A 21,272-nucleotide genomic window follows, 5' to 3' on the forward strand; every position below is an offset into this window, starting at 1 on the left:
CTTCTCATTAGGAATAAAAATGCAGGCTGAGGCAGGAGGATCGCCAGTCCAAAGCCAGCCTCAGCAACTCAGGGAGACCCCGTCCCGGGGATGGAGCTCTGAGGCTGAGTGGCCCCGAGCTCCATCCCCGAACCCGCGCCTCAAAAAACAACACTGCTGACATTCACAGGTGGACAGCGAAGGCCGAGGTCGGGGACCCGGCGACGGGGCGCCCACAGGCCGCCCTGAGGGACCGACGCGCGCAGAGGCTCTGGGCGGCGGCTCCACGGCACCTGGCCGGGAAGCGGCAGCCGCGCACCCGACGTCGGGGCGGAAAGCGAGGCCACCGGCGCCAGTGTCCTTTCCGGGCAGAACACGCAGTCGCGCGCTGTGGCCGCTCGGGGCCGCTAGGCGTGGGCGTCAAGCAGGCCGGGGGCCGCTGGGAGACCCGAGCCCAGAGGTGCTGCGCGGCCTCCAGGGGGCCGAACCCCGACGCGGGGCCACGCCGGCCATCCCCGCGGCCCGGAGGCGGAGGCCAGGCAGCTCACCGAGGCCGACTCTGCCATCACACCAACAGGGCTGGGGTGCGGCTCCGTGACGGGGGGCCCGAGTTCAAGCCGGCACCTACAAAGGGAGGGCCCAACTCCCTCCAGCTGACCCTAGGTGGGCGTGGGACAAAGGGACAGAGTCGCGGGCACCGCAGCCACGGTACAGAACGGGCCGAGGATGCGGGCCCTGAGCGCAGGGTCGCGCCCATTCGAGGCTACCCGGGCAGGGCGGGAAAGTGCTGCTCTCAACCGACACCGCCCACGCGAGACGCGACGGCGAAGCCAACGCAAGATGGCGGGCGCACAGCCTTCTGCGCACGCGCGCCGGCCCCGCCCGCGGGAGCGGAAGTCGCGTGACCCCGGAAGTAGCCGTCCGGGCGGCGGGCGGCCGACGACGTTCGTCATTTGCTGCGGGAGGGAGTGCTAGCGCGGCGGTCGAGCCTCCGGTGAGTGGCCGGCGGCGCGCGGCGCGGCGAGGGGAGGGGCTGCCTTTGTGCCGCCGCCTGGCCCGCGCAGGGTCTCGCGGGCGGCGGCAATGCGGCGGCGGCGGCCTCCCGGCGGGCGGGGCGGGCCGGGGGCGCTGCGCAGGCCCCGCCTGTGCGGGCGCCTCTCTTCGGGCCGCGGCGCGGAGGCTGGGGTAGGGGCGCCCCCAGGGCTGCACGCCGGGCCTCCGGGGTGGGCGCCCGCCGCCTGCTCCCGACGCCAGGCCGCGCCCCGCCCCGCCCCGCCCGGATTGCAGGCCCTGCGGAAGCGCGGGCCGCGCCCAGGGATGCTATCGCCTGCGGCCACGTTCGGGCGGCGTCCGGCGGCGTGCTTGCGGGAAGCGGTGGCGTGGATGGGCTCACGGGCCACCCCCGCCTCGCGAGTCCCGACGGCCCTATATTACCGCGTTTAGGCCCCTCCCTGGGCCCGAGGAGGGAGGCGCTGCGCCCCGACCCCTCCGTACCCCCTCGGAGATTGCCGAGTGGGATTCCGGGTGTTCTTAGAGCCCCTGGGGGCTGATCGGTGCCCAGGCCGAAGGAGGCTCGTCTGCGACAGCGCTGTCGCTGCTTGGTTGGCACCGCCCTAGGCGGCTGCTCCACTTGTCCGAGGGTCCTGAGAAGACTGATCCTGCAGCAGTCCCAAGTTGTAGCCAGGAATGGTGACGACCTCGTGCCTCTTTGGGGCCTGTGAGGTCCGGAGGTCCCGGACATCCGAGCTGTAGCACAGCACATGTTTGCCTGCACGTGGCTCCGACAGGGAGCTTCCCTCTTCGGGGCTCTCAGCCCCAGGGCTCAGTAGGGATCCCTTGGGTGAGGGCCTGGAACTTAGAGGCATAGCAGACAGTAGGGGTTTAGTGTTGGCCCTCCAGTTGGGTCTGGGGTCTGTGCCTCTGCTGGGGAAGGAAAGATGTGCCTTTATCTCCCCGAGGAGCAGGCTGCGTTCCCATTTAGTCTCCTGCTTGGGGTGGGGTCCTTTCAGAATGCCCCCCTGAGCCGGAGGGGCAGGTGGCTGGTGAGTCTGAGGGAGCAGCCCCTGCTATTCAGACTCACCAGCCACCCCTTGTCCTGCTTCCTGCACTCTGAGGCCTGGTACTGTCCAGGCTGTCATAATCCTGCCTACCCACAGGTGTCCCATACCCAAGCTAGAGGTGAGCATGGCAGAACAGGAACCCACAGCCGAGCAGCTGGCCCAGATTGCAGCTGAGAATGAGGAAGACGAACACTCAGTGAACTACAAACCCCCGGCCCAGAAGAGCATCCAGGAGATCCAGGAGCTGGACAAGGATGATGAGAGCCTGCGCAAGTACAAGGAAGCCCTGCTGGGCCGCGTGGCTGTCTCTGCTGGTGAGTAGCCCCTTGGAGTAGGGACAGAGTGGGGGCCCATCAGAGCAGCAGCTCTCCTGCAAGGACACCTGTCACTCTGCTTAAGCCTCTGCTCCACTCCACTGCCTGCCTATCTGCTGAAGGAGAAAGACCTAGTGGGTGGGAGTGGGGCTCCAACTTGCTGTCTTTCCCCAGACCCCAACGTCCCCAACGTCATCGTGACTCGCCTGACCCTGGTGTGTAGCACTGCGCCAGGCCCCCTGGAGCTGGACCTGACAGGTGAGAGGGGGAAGGGGACACTGAGGTCCCTGGGTGGGGCTGGCTGGCACCCTGCTGCTGCCCCTAAAAATAATTTCCTGTAGCACAGGGGCCCTCTGGTGGGGCATGCAGGAAGTGCAGCGAGGTGCTACTGGAGGTTCTGCTTTGTGTTGGGGGGAGGAGATGGGAGGGGGTGGGAGTGAGGGAGCTGGACAGTCGGCTGAGCCTCTTCCCCAACACAGGTGATCTGGAGAGTTTCAAGAAGCAGTCCTTTGTGCTGAAGGAGGGTGTGGAATATCGGATAAAAATTTCCTTCAGGGTAAGGCCAGGACTTGGGGAGGCACTGGGGGAGTATGGCTGGAGAACCTGGCTGACCTCGCCCTGGGTTCCTACAGGTGAACAGAGAGATCGTGTCAGGCATGAAGTACATCCAGCACACATACAGGAAAGGTGTCAAGAGTGAGTAAGGGGCCAGGTGTGGTGGTGCTCAGCTGTAATCTTGGTAACTCAGGAGGCAAGAGCAGGAGGATCACAAGTTTGAGGCCAGCCTCAGAAACTTAGCAAGACCCTGCCTCAGAATATTTTAAAAAGATCTGGGGGTGTAGCTCAGTGCCTCTGGGATCAATCCCCAAGACTTGGCGGGGCATGTAAGAGCGGGCAGCTGTGGTCTTCCCCAGAGGGCCATTGGCACTGGTGACCGTACCCTTTCTTGTGTTCTGCAGTTGACAAAACTGACTACATGGTGGGGAGCTATGGACCCAGGGCAGAGGAGTATGAGTTCCTGACGCCCATGGAGGAAGCACCCAAGGGCATGCTGGCTCGGGGCAGTTACAACATCAAGTCCCGCTTTACAGATGACGACAAGACTGACCATCTGTCGTGGGAGTGGAATCTCACCATTAAAAAGGAGTGGAAGGACTGAGCCCCTGCCAGGAGGCAGGCAGGGCAGACGGACAGACGGACATGTCCCACCCCACTCCCCTCCCCATCCCAAACCAAAGTGCTGACAGGGCCCCTTCCCTGCCACCATCCCACCTGGCCCACAGGAAGCTCCTCAACCCTCCCTCTCCCACCCTCCCGCCTGCAGGCCCTTGTGGTCTCTAGTGTCATGTTGCTGCTTCTGCCTGTGCAGGGGTGGGGGGGCATCCAGCCCAGGCCACTGCCCCCTCTGTGTCTTGCCAGGTTCTTTCTGCCTGTCCTACCCCAGATTCTGGCTTTTAGGGAGTGGAGCACTGTCCAGGTGCTCAGCCCACTTTGTCTCTGCCCAGTTGAACTGGGGTACATAGTGCAAGCCCCTGCCAGCTGGCCTCTGCCCCACCACTCCCTGGCCACTTCATCCATTGCTGTCAGTCACCGTCTAACCATGATGCCTTAACATGTGGAACGTGTATTGGGGGGCCTTCACTAACTCTTAACTCCCCCTGTCTGCATGAGCATGTGGTCTCCCCTGTCCCTGCCCTGTTTGTGATCTTGGTGACCCAGGGAGGCCTGGGGTGTGCTGCTGCCCAGCCTGCCAGGGCCTAGGAAGCCCCTTCCCCTCTCTGGACTAGGGTTTGAGGTGATGCCAGCAGTTTGGGGAGGGCCAAATTGCCAAACTCCATGCCTCCAGCCCCATCTGGGAGGCAGGTATGCTCACACCTCTGCCTTCTCTGACCCAGGAGGCACTGCTCAGAGCCCTTGAGGGATAAAGCCAGCGGCAGAGCCTTACTTGTCCCACCTGGGCCCTGTGGCCTGGAACCTTGTGCCTGGCCTGTCAGTATTTATTGCCTCCATTTGTGCCGTCCTCTGGGCTGGCTTGCCTGCTGCCTCTGCCCCGGCTCTCAGTGCCACCATCCTGGGCAGGCCCTCCTTGGACCCAGCCAGGACAAAAGCGGGACCAAGCACACACAACTGTTGGGAGCTGTCTCCTGTGCCTCCCCTCCCTGTCCCCGTGTGGTGTCTGCCAGGCCCAGGCTTCGACAGGCAGAGGAGCCTCCCCTGCTTCTCTTCCGACCGGGAAATAAACACCCTTGAAGGAGACTGGATTTGCTGCTTGGGGTTGCGGAAATTTTGTGATCCTAGCAGGGAGGTAAAGCAGAGGCCCCTCGGGTCACAATCCCTTGTTAGGGGTTGAGGTCCACCACTCCCAACCCTGTGGGGATACAGCTAACTCTAGTGAGAAACACAGAATTCCCCTTCTATCATATCACCCAAGCGCCATAAATCCAGAACCTCTAAGAAAGCCGAGTGGTGGGTAGCCCACCATGCATTTTGCTAACATAGTGGTAGCTTCCCCTCCATTATCCACTGAGGCCCCATGTGTTGCTCACATGGCACAGCCCAGGCATCTCAGGAAATGTTCAGTTCTGCTGAAGGGGGGGAACACAAGAACCCCAGAGAGACCCTGTGTGGGGCTGCCAGATGTTGGTGAGAGGCTGAGGCTGGTGCAGGATGGCAGTCCCCCATTGTAGTCAGGGTCCTCTGAGATGGAAGGGCCAATGACCTACATGGGATTGAGGGGACCACCACACAGCAGGAGAGCTGCTGGGATACCCTGAAGGTTAACAGGCTGCAGATTGGGAGCTTCCCACCTGCAGTGATCTCATTCCATGCACCTGTCCTGGACAGATAGGGTTAGACCAACCACCAGTGACAGGAATCACTCCAGAAACTCCCCTTGGCCTGATGCCAGCTTTGAAACCTGTCCTCTGTGTCTGTGCTGCTCAAGAGAGGCGGATTCTTAGCTTAGGCAGCTGCTGCCACAAAGCCATCTGACCCTGCCTCCGTGGACCCATATAAGTGTTGGTGCTGAGCAGTCAGGGATCCTTGGCAGGAGCTTGTTGCCAGTTAGTCCAGGAGATGCCCACTGAGACCCACCTCAGGCTGCTAGCCACCTTGGTCATCCTTGCTAGGTTCATGTGAGAACCAGAACTGACCTGGAGCTGGCCCTCAGCAGGATGGCCTACCAACAGCAGGGAACTGTAGGAGTTGGCCAGCCAGACCAGGAAAGACCTTACCCAGTCTCAGAATGGGTTCTGGTCCAGCTGAATTGACAGGCAGGGTGAGGCAGTGCCCTGAGGGTTCACCCAGGCTGACCATCTCAGCTCAGAAGGAATGGGCGCCTAGGCAGCAGCCTTGGGCACAGGGGCTCACACCTCTCCAGCTCCTTAAAACGTTCCATCTTATTGCCAGCAGTTGTTTATTGGGCAAGGACTTCTGAGGCTCACATCAGGCCAAGAGGCTTGATCTTTTTGCTCTGGGGTTTTCCAAGCTTGTTAGACATGTGAACTCAGACCCTGAGTGCCAAGTTGTACAGGCACATGGCCAACAGCCAAGACTTTGCTCGAGCTCCTAGGGGAGGATAACAAAGTTGCACTTGCAGAAGGTGCATGACGTGTCTCAAGTCCCAAGTCTAACCTGATCCTCCTGGTCCCACCCTGACCTGTTGTACAGCTTGATGCTGCTCCAAGGCTGGCCTCCCAGGTCCACAACCCATGCCCTCTTCTCACCTCCCTTTATCCACAGGCCCCAGAAATCCCCAAGCTTCCACCTCCTCAGCATCCACAGACAGGCCCTTCTTCTGTGAAGAGGCCATAACTGGTGCCAGCTGAGGTCAGGATCTAGATGTGACCAAGCAATCGCCAGGTACTGATTTACCACCACTGCCCTGCTCTCTCCCGCACGCCTGTCTCAGAATTGGGCACAGAAGCCTAATACAGCAAAAACCTGCAGCCAGTAGCCCTCTAGGTGCCCATGAACTTGCTGGTGACCCCTTTACACATCTAGCAGGATAGCAGGTGCAGGCTAAAGGAAGCTGTGTTCTAAGAACGCTTGCTTTTTTTTTTTTTTTTTTTGGTAGCGCTGGGGATCAAATACAGGGCCTTGTGCGTGCAAGTATATTTGAGGCTGGGAATGTAACTCAGCTTAGTAGCAGAGTGCTTGCCCAGCATATACAAGGCCCTTAATTCACTCACCAGTAACACACACACACACGCCAGGGAGGGGGTGGTTGAAAGTAGCTTTTTCCCCTCAGTACTGGGAATTAAGCCCAGGAGCACTGACCACTTAGCTACCTCACAACCCTTCTGATTATTTTGAGATCAGGTCTCACTAAATTGCCCAGGCTGGCCTGGAATTTGCCATCACCTACTTCAGGTTCCTAAGTCCCTGGGATTACAGTTGTGCACCACTGTATCCAGAGAGGGTAATAGTAATCAAAACATGTTGACTCAGCAGGAAACCATGTTTAACAGGTAACATACTCTGAGTGTGACACTCCCTGGAAGATGTCCAGAAGCACCTATATGGCCAGTCACTGCCCCAGGGAAGGCCGACCCCAAGGACATACTCCTTGAAGGCCTGAGCACAGGATGAGTGACCCATCTCATCAGCCCTCTGCTCTGGGCTGAGGCCTACAGGTATTCAGACAGGGTGGCCTATATCCAGGGAAGTAGAATGCACTGTGGGTGCCCAGGGGTCTCTCAGGCCTCCTGCGGGGCTCATAAGAACCAACTTTGCTGTACCTGCTTAAGTTGAAGAAGGCTGATTCAGGAAGGACAAGGTACCAGCAAGAGCTAGCTGCCAGGGTAGCCATGGCAGCATGATCACCTGGGGGGAGTGCTGCTGGATGCCCTGATTTTCATAGAACATCAACTTAGCCACAGCCACCTAGGCCACAGAACAGCAGCCCTGCTCTCTGCTACTCTGGCTGGGCAGTTCCCCAAACTGAAGCGTGTTCAACTGCCCTTGGCACGAGCCACTGTAGGCCCAGAGCCCACCTTAGACGGTAGAGTCTAAGCTACTTTGATCCTTGTCTGATCTGTGCACCTGCAGTGGCCTCTGCTTGTTTCTGGTGATGTAGATGTGCACATTTCTTCTTCATAGTTTATGTTCTGGAACTAAGATGCCTTCAAACCATCACGAGCTAATCCACAACAGTACCCTAAATCCCTTCACTTCCCATCAATGGACAAAATACTAACCTCCACAGTTAGAAAATCTGAACTCAAGTCTTTTGTCTTGGGCCCCAAATCTTGGTTTGTAAAACAAGTCAAGGCAAGCACAAAAATAGACCAGTTCATCGGATCTGAAGCAGTCATCACCCCACAGTGGCATTATGAAGAGCTGCAATTCAGTGGAAAAGCACCTGGTCAATCCTATTGAACTGGGGCGCGACACTGGTTCATAGTCCGCCAGGCCTGAAATGTCACACCTGGGAACCTGGGAAAGACCCATGCTGGTCTCCATCTTGCAATATGGGTTTCGGCTTCCACAGTTGCAGCAGTTTCAGGTATGAGCTACATGAAGGTAGCACTGGGTCTTGAAGGCAAGGAACTCACACTCCAAGTGGAGTGCCACGCAGGAAAGGTGAGATGCACACTCTCAAGAACAAGTCTCTGGGGGCTGGGGATGTGGCTCAAGCGGTAGCGCACTCTCCTGGCATGCGTGCGGCCCGTGTTCGATCCTCAGCGCCACATACAAAGATGTTGTGTCCGCCAAAAACTAAAAAATATTAAAACAAACAAACAAACACAAAAGAACAAGTCTCTGGGCAAGGTGCCCACGCCTGTACTTCCAGCTAAGTGGAGGGCCGAGGCAGGAGGACCACAAGTTCGAGTTCAACCTGGACAATTTAGCCAGATGCCGTCTCAAAAAGGCTGCGGGCGTAGCTCAGTGGTAGAGCATTTGCCTGGCATGCGCGAGGCCCCGGGTTCCATTCCCAGTTCCTCCAACAAACGTCCCCACACGCACCAAGCCTCAGAAGTACAAGAACACCCTCCTGTACTTCACCCTCCCGACCATCGGGACGGGGCTCGGCCGGGCGCATCTCCGCGGGGAGCTGCCCCTTGCTGCTGCTGAGCGCACCAAAGGGGCGGCGGCCGAGGCCACGCGGGCAGCCCCACAGACACCGGGCGTGGGCCTCGTGTGCGACTTAAGTTCCTAGGAGCCACGGAAAGAGGAAAACGCCACTTCGACAGGCGGCCAAAACCGCGCTACCGTCGACGGGGTTGTGTCCCGCCCGCCCGCCCGGCCTCCGGGTCTGGCACGGACCAGCCCTCGCTCGGAGACCGCGGAGATGCTCGGAAGCGGATCCGAACCGCGCCACCGCCCGCTGACCCCGCAGGCGACACAGGCCTTAAGACCGCCGCCTGGCCCACCCCGCCGAAGCCGCGCCAAGCACTGAAGGTGCCCACCTGTCGGACCCCACGCCTCTGCAGGCGCTGCACGGGCCGCACGCGCGACGGAAATTGCGTCAGCCAGGCTTCCGGCCGGCAGTCCGGGGGCGGTGCCCGTTACGGACACGCGGTCCAGTCAGAATGCAACACGAGGGGTTTCGGAGGCGCAGGCGCAGCTCCGCCCCGACCCGGGACTCCGCCTCACTGCCACGTTCGACGGAGGGACGCGCAGGGTGCGCGCGAATCTCGGCCAATCAGAAGCCACAGAGCCCCGACAGCCGAAAGAAGTAGCCATTCCAGAACCGCGAAAGGTGTGGATGAATATCACCAGTCAGAAGTCGAGGGAGAGAAAGTTCTCCGCTCGGAGCCAATCAAAATCTGGAGAGCGGAGCGAGCGCGAGCGCCGCGGCCAATCCTGGATGAGGGCGAGGAAGGACTCCGTAGCGTTTCCGACTCCGGGGCCGGGCCTGGCATGGGCGACCAATCCGTGCACGGCGAGGGCGGGCCCCGCAGCTCGCCGGCCAATTGGAGGGCCCCTAGGGGCGCGTGCGCGCGGCGGCTGGCGCGCGCGACGGGTTATTGGGCGCGTCCCCGGACCAGGATTTATAAAGGCGAGGCCAGGACCGGCGCGCGCTCTCGTCGCCTCGGCTGTCCCGGCGGCGCCAACCGGACCGCCCCGCCCGCTCCGACGTCCGACATGCTGAGCCGCGCTCTGCTGTGCCTGGCCCTGGCCGCGGCGGCCCGGGTGGGCGCCGACGCCCCCGAGGAAGAGGACCACGTCCTGGTGCTGAGGAAGAGCAACTTCGCGGAGGCGCTGGCGACGCACAAGTACCTGCTGGTGGAGTTCTGTGAGTGGCCGGCCTGGCGGGCGGGGGGCGCCGCCGCGGTGCGGCCCTGCGCGCGGCGGGCCGGGTCGGCGGGCCTGCTGGCTGTGCTGGCCCGTGGCCGCGCCGAGCTCGGCCTGGCCCGTCGCGGCCCGCCCCTCGCCGGACGCGCCTGCTGTCAGCTCGCTGCCCCCGGCCGCCCGGAGGGCATCCTTCCTGCCCGGATTGGAAGCGTTCGCGTCCCGGGCTCCTCGAGAGTGGCTGCCCGGCGGAGAGCCAGGGAGCTGTCTTTGTGTCCGACGTCCACATGGCAGGAACCCTCGGTTAGCTGGGGGACGCTGGACGGACCTGTGTGAGCCGTGGCAGACCCCACAAGCCGGGCTCCAAGCCGGGTCCGGCTCTGCTGATTACTCAGCTGGACTGACCCAGAAATGCCCAGCTCCTGCCCGCGCCACCCTTAACCTGCCCTGGCTTTCCTGTCGTGTAGCCAGTCCGTCTGAGGCTTTTGCTTGTTAACAAGTATTTGGGCTCCCACTGTCTCTGGGCTGGGAACCTTATGCCACCACATCTGCTACCCTTCCTTGGCAGATTGTGTTATCCCCACCTATAAAGAACGGTTTTAGATGAGAATGTGACAGGTGCAAACTTCGCACAGATGTGTGTCACATACTCATAAGCATTTTTTGGTTGGTGTAAGGTTGGGCCATCAAACCTTTGACTTGTCCTGGGTTCTTAAAGGGAAATCCTAGGGACACATTGGTCGTGATGGCCTGCAGGTTATAGGAAGTTACCAATCTAGAGGGTGTGTCTTCCTGTGCTGGTGGTGACGGAGCAGAACAGGGATGGTGTTGGTGTGTCGATCGTTGATGGCCTCTGTCCTGAAGTTGCCCAAGAGCAGCAGCTATCAGCTCAGCCTCCTGGGTTAGGAGGCCTTATCTTGGTGTGCAGATAAGGTTTTTATGAAGGGAAGAAGCAGTGGGACGGGATCGAGGGCTGCTTTCCAGTGTCCCACTTTCTTTTCCAGATGCCCCTTGGTGTGGCCACTGCAAAGCACTGGCCCCTGAGTATGCCAAAGCAGCTGGGAAGCTGAAGGCAGAAGGTTCTGAGATCCGACTAGCAAAGGTGGATGCCACTGAAGAATCTGACCTGGCCCAGCAGTATGGCGTCCGAGGATACCCCACAATCAAGTTCTTCAAGAACGGAGACACAGCCTCCCCCAAGGAGTACACAGGTGTGACCGCGGTGCAGGCCTTGGAGGCGACCTAACTGAAAGCTCATCCAGTAGTGTATCTGAGGTGGGGGCCCGTTTTCAGGGGCTCTGGGGGGGACTGTGTTTGCAACTGATCCACACCTGAGGGTCCTGTGAGGAAGTTCTCTCCCTGGAAGACCCTCTCAGGTGGAGCATGCTATGTCTGATGGCCTCTGGGGGGCCTGCTGGCAAAGCTTGTCTGGAGATGGACTAGAAAGGGGTGACAGCCACCACACTCAAGCATCCAGGCAGGCCCTCAGCTACTGTCCTGCCACCTCCGGGGCAAATCAACAACTGGTGGCAAAGAAGCGCTTTCTGGTCTCAGATCAGTTCTGCAGAATGTCTGTCAGGCCCATGTGCTGAGCAGCCTGAAGCTGCCCGTCCCAGGGTCAGCAGAAGTACCGTTCAAGCAGTCTTATCCTAATCAGCATCAGCCACTCTGGTTGCCTCACTAGTAGACCCCACTATTTTTTTGGTACCAGACATTGAACCTGGGGTGCTTAACCACTGAGCCCCAGCCCTTTTTATTATTTATTTATTTGGTGCCAGGAATTGAATTGTGGGCACTCTGTCACTAAACCACATCCCCAGCCCCATTTTGTATTTTATTTAGAGACAGGGTCTCACTGCTTAGCACTTTGCCATTGCTGAGGCTGGCTTTTTAGTTTTTATTTTTTAGTTGTTTATAGATCTTTATTTGTATGTATGTGGTGCTGAGAATCGAGCCCAGTGCCTCACACATGCCAGGAAAGTGCGCTATTCCTCAGCCCCAGCCCCTGGGTCCCCACTTTTCAATGTGTGTTTAATCTTGCAATAGGGGGTGCCTTGTCCAAAGTTACCATCGTTCTCCACCAACACTTAGGTTTTGTAGATGAGACACCTGCTCCTAAATCCACTGGTAACTGCCAGCTCAGCTTTTTGTAGGCACTTGGCTGAAGAATCCTTGTCATTCTTGGGTGGAGCAGCACTTTGCCAGGTAGTCACACCCCAGGAAAGGAGGGGAGAGCAGTTTGTTGGCCTCCATCTGGCAGGAGCAGGCCTCTTTCTTATACCTGTGTGGCCTCCTGGCCTCCTGGATGGCATGCGGATACATATTCTTTCTCTAGTTCTTACCAGTCAGGGAAGTGGGTAAGGCTGGCCTTAGAAATAACTGGCCCACCAGGGAGTGTCAGAAAGTCAAGTTGAGCCTGTTTTCAAGGAAGGAGACCTGGCGTGGAGGTTGACATAACTAACCACATCTCAGGACTGGGGATATAGCTCGGTTGGTAGAGTGCTTCTCGCACGCACAAGGTCCTAGATTTGATCCTCAGCCCCCCACACACACACCAAAAAAAAAAAAAAAAAACGCCATATCTCCACGACTCAGCTTGGTATGAGAGTACTATGGGGAGAAAGTGTATGTGAGTTTAATGAAAAAAAAAATTTTTTTAATATTTTTATTTTAGTTATTGGGGATTGTTGAACCCAGAGGCACTTTATCACTAAGCTATATCCCCAGCCCCAACCCACCCACGTCTTGGGGTTTTTTGTTTTTGTTTTTTGTGGGAGGGGGGGACATGGTCTTACCAAGTTGCCTTGGCTGACTTTGAACTTATGGTCCTCCTGCCTCCGTCTCCCAAGTTGATGGGATTACAGGTATGTGCTACTGTACCCAGCAGAGTTTAACCAATTTTAATGTCCAAGAAAATTTAGAAAATGCAAGGAATTAGAAAAGGAAATCCTACCTCCCAAGGATGACACTCTTCCCTTCTTTAAGCATAACTGTGTTCTCAGGAAGTGGGTGGCCAGGGTATAGACCTACCTGTGGAGAGAACAGCTTGTTCTAGGGGTCAGTCAGGTGTCCTCAGCCTGCTGGGTGGAGCTCAGGCGAGAGGGTGCCAGGCATGGTAGGGGCACCCTGTCTGACTCTGGAACCTGCCTTTGTTGGGGTGCAGCTGGCAGAGAAGCCGATGACATCGTGAACTGGCTGAAGAAGCGCACGGGCCCTGCTGCCACCACGCTGCTCGATGGTACAGCTGCAGAGTCCTTGGTGGAATCCAGCGAGGTGGCCGTCATTGGCTTCTTTAAGGTAGAGCTTCAGAACTTGTAATCTGCTGTCACTTTTGAAGGAGGGGTCCCCATGGCTTGGACACTGCAGTGTCGGCTTTGCTGCTGTGCCAGGCAGGCTCCTGGGTGTCGGCGTGCAGCACCTCTTGTTTTCCTTCCGTTACAGGATGTCGAGTCAGACTTGGCCAAGCAGTTCTTGCTGGCTGCAGAGGCCATAGATGACATACCATTTGGGATTACGTCCAACAGTGATGTGTTCTCCAAATACCAGCTCAGCAAAGATGGGGTGGTCCTCTTCAAGAAGGTGAGTGGCCCAGGGCAGTGCAGGCGTTGCTCTGCAGGGGGTGCTGTTGCTTTTCTTACTGCTGGAGGCCTGTGGCTATCCTGAGTCCTGTCACAGATTGGCAGAGCCGGACTACAGGAGCCACTCAGTGGCCTTTGGACTTTGGAGTCTTTGGAGTGCAAGGCCTTTGGCCAGCCTCCCATGTTCTGGACCTCCTAAAGGACACAAGGGGAGTTGCTTTTTACTGGTAGCTTTTTTTTTTTCCACTGTGGCAAAGTTGATTATTTTACTTTGGGGGGGGGGGGCGGTAGCAGGGATTGAACCCAGGGTGCTCTTAACCAATGAGCCACATCCCACCGTTTTTTTTTTGTTGTTTTGTTTTGTTTTTTGTTTGTTTGTTTTTTTAATTTTGAGACAGGGTCTTGCTATATTGCTTAGGCCTTGATTGGTCACTGAAACTGGCCTCAAACTTGGGATCCTCCTGTCTCAGCCTCCATCATACCCAGCATTAACCATGCCCAGCATAGTTAAATGGCCAATTTGGTGACATTAATGGTGATCACAATGGCGTGCCACCATCACTGCTGTCTACTTCAGGTCCTCACACTAGATGGAAACTGGTGTGAACTCCCTGGGTATGTTCCCACTGGACAGGCAAAGCTGCAGTTCCTGGGCCTCCCACCTTGGAAACTGCTGATTCTGACTCTGTCCTTTCTCTTTGTAAGCCAAGTGTCCTTGAACCGAGTCTGCCTATTACAGGGATGCAGCAGGCTCCTCGTTGCCCGTTGTTGCCTGTGGGTTTGCTTGGAGCACAGCTGTACCTAGGTGTGTGTGCTCCGGGGTTAATGCCATCCAGGTGGCAGAGTGCACAGGGAAGAGGGAGAGGAAGCTGTATGAGAAGGAGACCACAGGAGCAGAGTAGGTGGGTGTCCTGGGTTGGGGAAGGATCTTGGAGTGCTGTCCTGTTCTGCTCCCAGCAGGAGGAAGCCTGCAGACAGTCGACTGTTTAGGAAGGATGCAATGTTGGGGGGAGAGGCTGCCTGGCTCCGTGCTGACCTTGTGTTTATGCAGTTCACCTATGAAACAGTTCTCAGGCTGGGGCTGAACACCTTGCATCTCCAGACTGGGGTGAGGAGGAGGAGGGCCCCTCCTAGCAGCTGCAGCTAGGGGGTGGGGTGTCCTTGCTCTTGGCATTTAGCCATTTTGCTAACTCCTTCCTCAAAAGAACCCCAGCCAACTGACATGCTGTACTCAATAGAAACCAGGGGGTAGAGCTGCTGTGTCACAGACACATAGTGACTCTTTGACACTCAACTAGAACGGGAGAGTGCAGAGTGCAAACACTGCGAGAGAAAGTCGCCGATGTCCTGAGTTGGAGGTTGAGGGACAGTTTCTCTGAGGCCTATAGGAACCTGCGGATTCCACTTTCAGCTCCATCCACCAATCTGCCCCTGGCGCTGTGTCTGAGTAGCCATGTTAACCCTGGATGGATGGCGGTGGCCATCACATATCCTTGTAGGCTAGGATGACAGTTGCTTATTCTTGCCTTTGAAGAATGAAGTACATTGAGGCCCCCTATTCAGGCTGTTGGTGTATAGTTAATTTTTTATTGGGGGTTTTTTTGGTTTGTTTTTGTTTGTTTTTTGGTTTATAATCAAACCTAGGCCACTTGACCACTGAGCTATATTCCCCAGTCCTTTTTGAGACAGCCTTGCTGAGTTGTTGAGGCTGGCCTCACATTTGTGATCCTCCTGCCTCAGCCTCCCAAGTTGCTAGGATTACAGGTGTGTGCCACCATGCCTGTGATTCTTTAGTACTCAGCCGTCTGCTCTCCACTAGGCTGGGCATACCCTTGGATCTGGTGCTGGCTAGTGGGTGGCAGTTTTCCTTGCACAGAGCCGAAGACTTGCTTCCTGGCAGTCCTGCCGAGGGGGTCAACAGGGGACACGTCTGAGGTTGGACAGAGGACGTGGTGCTAGAGTTCATCTCGGGTTTCTGGCTATTGCACTGCCCACACCCACCGCTTATGTCTGGTTTATTTATTTACTTATTTATTTATTTTTGCCTTTGTTCCTCCTCTGCAGGCTGCTAAACCCACTTTGGCCAAGTGAACTGGGTCTTGCTCTCTGCCTGGGGAACTGTCCTAGGCCTGGCCTGTGGAGCCAGAGGCCTCCCTTCTAGCAGGCCAGACTCTGAGGCAGCCAGCTGCGCCTGCTTTTCTGTCTTCCCTGAGGAAGACGGGGAGAGCTGAGTTGGAGAATCCTGGCTAGGACTGGTGGCCCTGTTTGTTATTTTGTTTACTTTTTTTGTCTTGGGGATTTAGGAGTGAGGGTGGGGCCAGGGGCCTCTCCACCAGCCTGCAGCATCTGCCTTTTAGTGAGACCTTGTCACTGTGACCTGGCAGGACTGGTGTCCACAGCCAGAGGTGTAAGTGGGGGCACAGAGGTCTTCACTCGAGGCTCCTGGGCAGGCCTCTCGCAGCCACCCCCCAGCTGAACCAGAGCAGACGGTAAAAAATGGGCTAGACATGGTGTCGCACACCTATAATCCAGTCACTCCAGAGCACAAGGCAGGAGGAGCACAAGTTCAAGGCCTGCCTGGGCAACGTGTCAAGACTCTTGTTTCAAAATATTAAAGAGCTGGGAATGTGGCTCAGTGTGCCGCTGGGCTCAATCTTCAGTACCCAAAAATAAGAAGAAAGTGGACAGTGACCACGTTAAGTGGCCACATTACCAGGAGGATTTGCAGCCTGGCACAGATGCTCAGCTGTGCTCTGAGGTCTCAGCATGAGCCTGTGCGGGTGACAGCTGGTGCTCTGGTGGGAGCAGAAGCCTCATTCTGCAGGTCAGAGTGCCCTGTGGCTCAGCATGGCAGGTGAGGGGAGCAGTTCTTGTGGACCTGGGCCAACAACCCCCTCAAGGGGCTTCTTGGCCTTTCCACCCCATCATCCTCTCCGCGTTTGCTGATTTGGGGGACATAGAGCATGCCTGGAAGCCTCTGACCCGCAGGCTCTGGTGGGGAGTGGCCCACAATGTGGAGGTGACCTGGGTTTAGCACCTTTCCAGGGCTGAGTTGGAGGGTCTGGCTGGCACAGGCCTCCCCTGGACGTAACCTACCACAGGAATGGGAAGTGGCCAGTAAGAAAAGCTGAGTGCTGTCAGCCCTCCACATCCTCAGACCACCCAACCTGGAACAGAACCGTTCACCAATAAGCCAGGCCTGTGGTGCAGGCCTGTCTTCCAGTGGGAGGTTAAGGTGGGCGCAAGAGTTGAGGCCAGCCCAGGCAACCCAGCAAGACTCTGTCTCAAATACAAAACATAATGGTAAGCCCCCTCCGCCCTGCACAGGGAGCAGCAACATGTGGTTATGGAGGTGCCTTTGACACTGGATCTGCTCAGGGCCAGGCTCTGTGAGTGCTGTCCTGGAAGCTGGAGTTGAGGAGCCTGAGGGACTCCCTCATACTCGACTGCTAGAGGATCTCAGCCTATGGGCCTTGGTGGAGCCTCTCGCACGGGGTCCTGCAGTGACTTCTCAGCCTGTCTTGGCTGGCTCGGCTTTGCAGAACAGCAGCCTCCCTTGTCTGGCCTACAGGGACAGGATCTAGTCATTCCTGTGACTGTCCTGCCACACATGCCCTTTTGGGGGGCAGCTAGAGGACCTGGAGGTGTCACACCTGACTTCTGGACAAACCAGGACTTGCTGGTGGCCATGGTGTAGTGGCTGAAGCTGGTCCAGGCTGTCGGGGAGCAAGCATGTTCTGCCCTCATGGCTGTGTTCTCGGTCGCTGCCTGGCTGAGCCCAGGAGCCTGTGGCCGGCTGGCTCACAATCCCCCTTCTGTCCGCAGTTTGATGAGGGCCGGAACAACTTTGAAGGGGAGATCACCAAAGAGAACCTGCTGGACTTCATCAAGCACAACCAGCTGCCCCTGGTCATTGAGTTCACTGAGCAGGTGCGTCTCTCCCTCAGGCTCTAGCGGGAGTCAGATGGTGCAGGTGGGCTCCCTGGACATGCAGGAGGCACATTTGTCACTGTCATCAGAGTATTCTGTCAAATATTATCTTGTGGCTTAGACGAAGCAATTCTATGTGTGACACAGACAGCCCCAAAGATTTTTGGAGGTGAAATCAAGACTCACATCCTGCTGTTCCTGCCCAAGAGTGTGTCTGACTATGACAGCAAACTGAGCAACTTCAAGAAAGCCGCCGGGGGCTTCAAGGGCAAGGTGGGCCACCTGGGGATGGGTGGCTTTCCCGGGTAGTCAGGGCCTCTGGACTTCGTTGCTCCCCCTTGGGGTCTGGGTGATGGGGTCCCCTAGGCCAGGCCTTCGGCTCGAGGCCGCCTGTGGGCCAGTCTCAGTGCGCCTTTTCTCCCCCAAGATCCTGTTCATCTTCATCGACAGCGACCACGCCGACAACCAGCGCATCCTCGAGTTCTTTGGCCTGAAGAAGGAGGAGTGCCCAGCCGTGCGGCTCATCACCCTGGAGGAGGAGATGACCAAGTACAAGCCGGAGTCGGACGAGCTGACGGCAGAGGGGATCACAGAGTTCTGCCACCGCTTCCTGGAGGGCAAGGTCAAGGTTGGTGCCGGGCCCACTTGGGCGCATGGCTGGCCTCGGGGAATGTGCTCCGCTCCTGGACCCTGGGCCCTGGTGTCTCAGGCTTCACCTTCCAAGCCTGGAGATCCTGGTACCAGAGCCCACACACAGCCCTGGCAATCCTCGCACTGCAGTCCCGCCGCGCACAGAGGTGGCCTCAAGGCTGCGAGGGTAACCTCATGTCCTCTCATTGGGCCGACCTTGACGGCTCCTCTCCTTTCACCAGGCTCCTGGCACTGTTCAATCTGGCGCCCTCGGAGGACAGCGTGTGCCTCATCCACGCCAGGGGTGGGTGTGGCAGGGAGCGCTGTGGACCTCTGGGCAGCGCTGCCTCTGACCTGCTCTATTTGCCCTCTAGCCCCACCTGATGAGCCAGGAGCTTCCTGAAGACTGGGACAAGCAACCGGTCAAAGTGCTGGTTGGGAAGAACTTTGAAGAGGTGGCTTTTGACGAGAAGAAGAACGTCTTTGTGGAGTTCTGTGAGTGCTGTGTCTGGGCCCTGGGTGGTCTGTTGCTCAGGCAGCTCGCAGGCTGTGCAGAGCCAGAGGCAGCATTTGCAGGTGGCTCCTGGTCCAGGGTGGACCCTCAGCCCAGTCTTCTTTTCAGATGCCCCGTGGTGTGGTCACTGTAAGCAGCTAGCTCCCATTTGGGACAAACTGGGTGAGACGTACAAGGATCACGAGAACATCGTCATCGCCAAGATGGACTCCACGGCCAACGAGGTGGAGGCTGTCCGGGTGCACAGCTTTCCCACGCTGAAGTTCTTCCCTGCACGTGCAGACAGAACGGTGCGACAGCCGTGTGGCCAGCCTTGGGGCTGGGAGAGTCCTGTCCCCACACCATTTTGCGGCCTCTCTGTCCACGAAGAGCTGGGGGCCAGGAAGGAGTGGGGCAGGAGAGGCCTCCAGGGACCCCTCTTTAAGAACCCCCCTTTCTGCACCAAGGGGAAGCTGCTGCCCCTTGGGGTCTGGGAGGCCTAGGGCTGGCTCCATGTCCCTGGCCCTTGTCTTCCACAGGTCATTGACTACAATGGGGAGCGGACCCTGGAGGGTTTTAAGAAGTTCTTGGAGAGCGGTGGTCAGGATGGGGCAGGAGATGATGATGTGAGTGTGGTCATGTGGACCCTGGGCTGGCTTCTGGGGACACAGGCCTAGGTCCACTTGGGAGGTGCGAACTCAGACTTTGACTTGGGAGTGGGGAGCCCATGGGAGGTACAGCTGTGCCTCCCAGGCCCCTGGCGCAGCACCCTGCAGGGTGACTTTGAAGACACTTGTGAAGTCTAGACCTTGCTTAGGAAGTCTCAGCTGCAGGCCACAGGGCCCTCACATCCCTGCTGACTTGGGCTCAAGTGTCCCACCACTGGCTAAAGCCCACCATTGCTTAACAGATGTGACCACTTGGTTACTCTGTGGGGCAGGCACCCTGCTGGCCCCAGGCTGGACAGTGGATTTGGGCTAGTCCTCAGAAGCTCAGTCTTGTCCACATGAGCTCGTGGCCAGGGGTGGTGGTGGTAGTTATTCTGGGGGAGGTGGAGGGCAAGTCAGGAGAGGCTGGTGGGGGTGGGAGTTAGTGACTCTGGTGGCATTTGAGGCAGGGCGTGGAGGGTATAGTCAGTGTGAAGTGGAGAGTGGGAGCAGGTCTGTCCTGAGGGAGCCACTGTGGCTGCTGGGGGTGGATCTGGATCAAGGTGACAGCAGGACCATGCTGCTGACACCATCAAGTGTCACCAGTGGCCATACAGCAAGGGACCGAAGGGCTGAGTCACCCAGTGCTCACTGCGCTGGGACTTTTCCCCCCACTGGGATGTCCCCGCCAGGAGGCCTGTGGCCACCTCCAAGTGCTACACTGCCTCCAGCCCTTTCACCACCCTCCCTCCCACACCCCAGGACCTAGACCTCGAAGAAGCTGAAGAGCCAGACGTGGAGGAGGATGACGACCAGAAAGCTGTGAAAGACGAACTGTAGCACCGCAGCCAGACCTGGGCACCCCAACCACACCTGGTGGGCCGCGCTCCCGCAGCCCAGGCCCTCTGCGCCGACCCTCACCTGAGCAGGGAGTGTCATCGGAAACCCAGGGACTCATTCTAACACGCGTGTGCACCTAACCTGTCTCCTTGCTTTTCAATGTTTGGAAAGGGATTATCTCCAGGCAGCCCATCCTGGTGGGCCCCTTTTTTTAAATTGTGATGTACTTTTTTGTACATGGTTTTTGTCCTGAGTGCTCGCTAAAATGTTTGGGATCTCACACTGGCAATCCCTTTCCTGTTGGAGAGGTTTGTGCTCTCCATCTGTGAGACTTTTAGACATTTTTCGACATCAGGGTATTTGCTCCACCTTGGCCAAGCCTCCTTGAAGACCCCTGTGCCCTATGTGGGGAGGGACAGATCCACTGGATATGGTCACTCTCCATGCACGTCGTGCCAGTGTGGCCACGACTGAGCATGGTTCTTAAAATTCTTGGTTAAATGGAGACCTCTGGATCCTGTCAGGGATGCCTCACATCTAGACAAGGGCACTGTGGTTGCCGGCTGCAGGGCCCAGGACAGGCCTGAACAGCTCACCTGTTCTTCCTCAAGCAGGGCTCCCACCCTATCTCAGGCGCTCCACGCTGACTGCGGGTTCTGTTGCAGCATGGCTGAGGCCTACACAGGCAGAACCAGGCCCTGGGTTCCCAGGCCAGGAGACAGCCGGGGATGCCGGGGCTGAATCACATGTTGACCATTCTTCGGGCATTTCTACCACAATATTGGAATTGGACACATTGGCCAAATAAAGTTGAAATTTTACTACCCGCTGTGGCCTCTGCTGTATTTCTTCAAGTCACAGGAGCTGGGCTAAAGAGATTCAGCCAGCTTTGAGGGGCCACTGTTGTCACGACCTCTGTGTTGAAGTGTCACAGTGCAGAAACAGCTCAGGCACAGCTTGGGGTTACCCAGGGCCTGAGCACCTGCAGGCGGCCAAGCAGGGGCGTGTTGATCTGCCCATGGACCAGGGCCACGATGTTGACTCGACCTTTGTGCAGCTGCCCTGGCCACCAGGGACATGCTGGCCATCTCATCCCCTGCCCTCACCTCAGTGATCAGACAAGAATTTGGGTGGATCAAACCTCAAGAAGAGGTAAGATGACGGACTGGGATTGTGGGGCACTGGGCTCGATTCCCAGCACCACATTAAAAAAAAAAAAAGGTCCATCAACAACTAAAAAATATCTCAAAAGAAGAGGTAAAATGGACACGTTGTCATGATTATTAACCAAACCTTGATAGAAATAAGACGGGACGTTCGCTGGGTTTTACACTGGCCTGATGCAGCAGTGCACACTGGTACTCCCAACTTGCAAAGTTCAACCAGCCTCAGCAACCTACCCTCAGAATTTAAAACAAGGGGCAGGGGACTGTGCTGGGGATTTGGCTCAGTGGTAAAGCACACCCCAGTTTAATCTCTGGTACCAACAATAAATTTTAAAAATTTGACGTGCTTGTGGGTCACATACAGGAAAAGGACAATTGGAATCCACTTTGAAGACAATG

At 57.4% G+C, this 21,272-nt stretch overlaps 2 protein-coding genes and 1 long non-coding RNA gene across 3 annotated transcripts; 2 read left to right on the forward strand and 1 right to left on the reverse strand.

The window, feature by feature from the left end:
* Window positions 1-825: 825 nt before the first annotated feature.
* Window positions 826-3,669, forward strand: Arhgdia (Rho GDP dissociation inhibitor alpha). Its single transcript, XM_046463304.2, has 6 exons — window positions 826-973; window positions 2,136-2,353; window positions 2,528-2,611; window positions 2,833-2,909; window positions 2,986-3,049; window positions 3,313-3,669. Exons 2-6 carry the CDS (start codon window positions 2,164-2,166, stop codon window positions 3,510-3,512), a joined length of 615 nt encoding a protein of 204 aa, XP_046319260.1. The 5' UTR covers window positions 826-973; window positions 2,136-2,163; the 3' UTR covers window positions 3,513-3,669.
* A 2,080-nt stretch (window positions 3,670-5,749) lies between these two features.
* LOC124105891 (uncharacterized) lies at window positions 5,750-9,383 on the reverse strand. The gene is made up of 2 exons (XR_009228517.1): window positions 8,764-9,383; window positions 5,750-8,071 (listed from the first exon to the last, which is right to left on the reverse strand). It is a non-coding gene; the product is annotated as an uncharacterized LOC124105891 (long non-coding RNA).
* P4hb (prolyl 4-hydroxylase subunit beta) lies at window positions 9,372-20,533 on the forward strand. The gene is made up of 11 exons (XM_046463231.2): window positions 9,372-9,593; window positions 10,594-10,800; window positions 12,753-12,886; window positions 13,031-13,168; window positions 16,993-17,097; window positions 17,245-17,370; window positions 17,525-17,725; window positions 18,102-18,222; window positions 18,350-18,531; window positions 18,760-18,846; window positions 19,630-20,533. Exons 1-11 carry the CDS (start codon window positions 9,443-9,445, stop codon window positions 19,705-19,707), a joined length of 1,530 nt encoding a protein of 509 aa, XP_046319187.1. The 5' UTR covers window positions 9,372-9,442; the 3' UTR covers window positions 19,708-20,533.
* The last annotated feature ends 739 nt before the right edge of the window (window positions 20,534-21,272 follow it).

The sequence above is a fragment of the Marmota monax genome, unplaced genomic scaffold (genome assembly GCF_021218885.2).
Source record: "Marmota monax isolate L192 unplaced genomic scaffold, Marmota_monax_Labrador192_F-V1.1 WCK01_AAM20220418_F8-fsc00220, whole genome shotgun sequence".
NCBI classification, from domain to species: Eukaryota; Metazoa; Chordata; class Mammalia; order Rodentia; family Sciuridae; genus Marmota; species Marmota monax.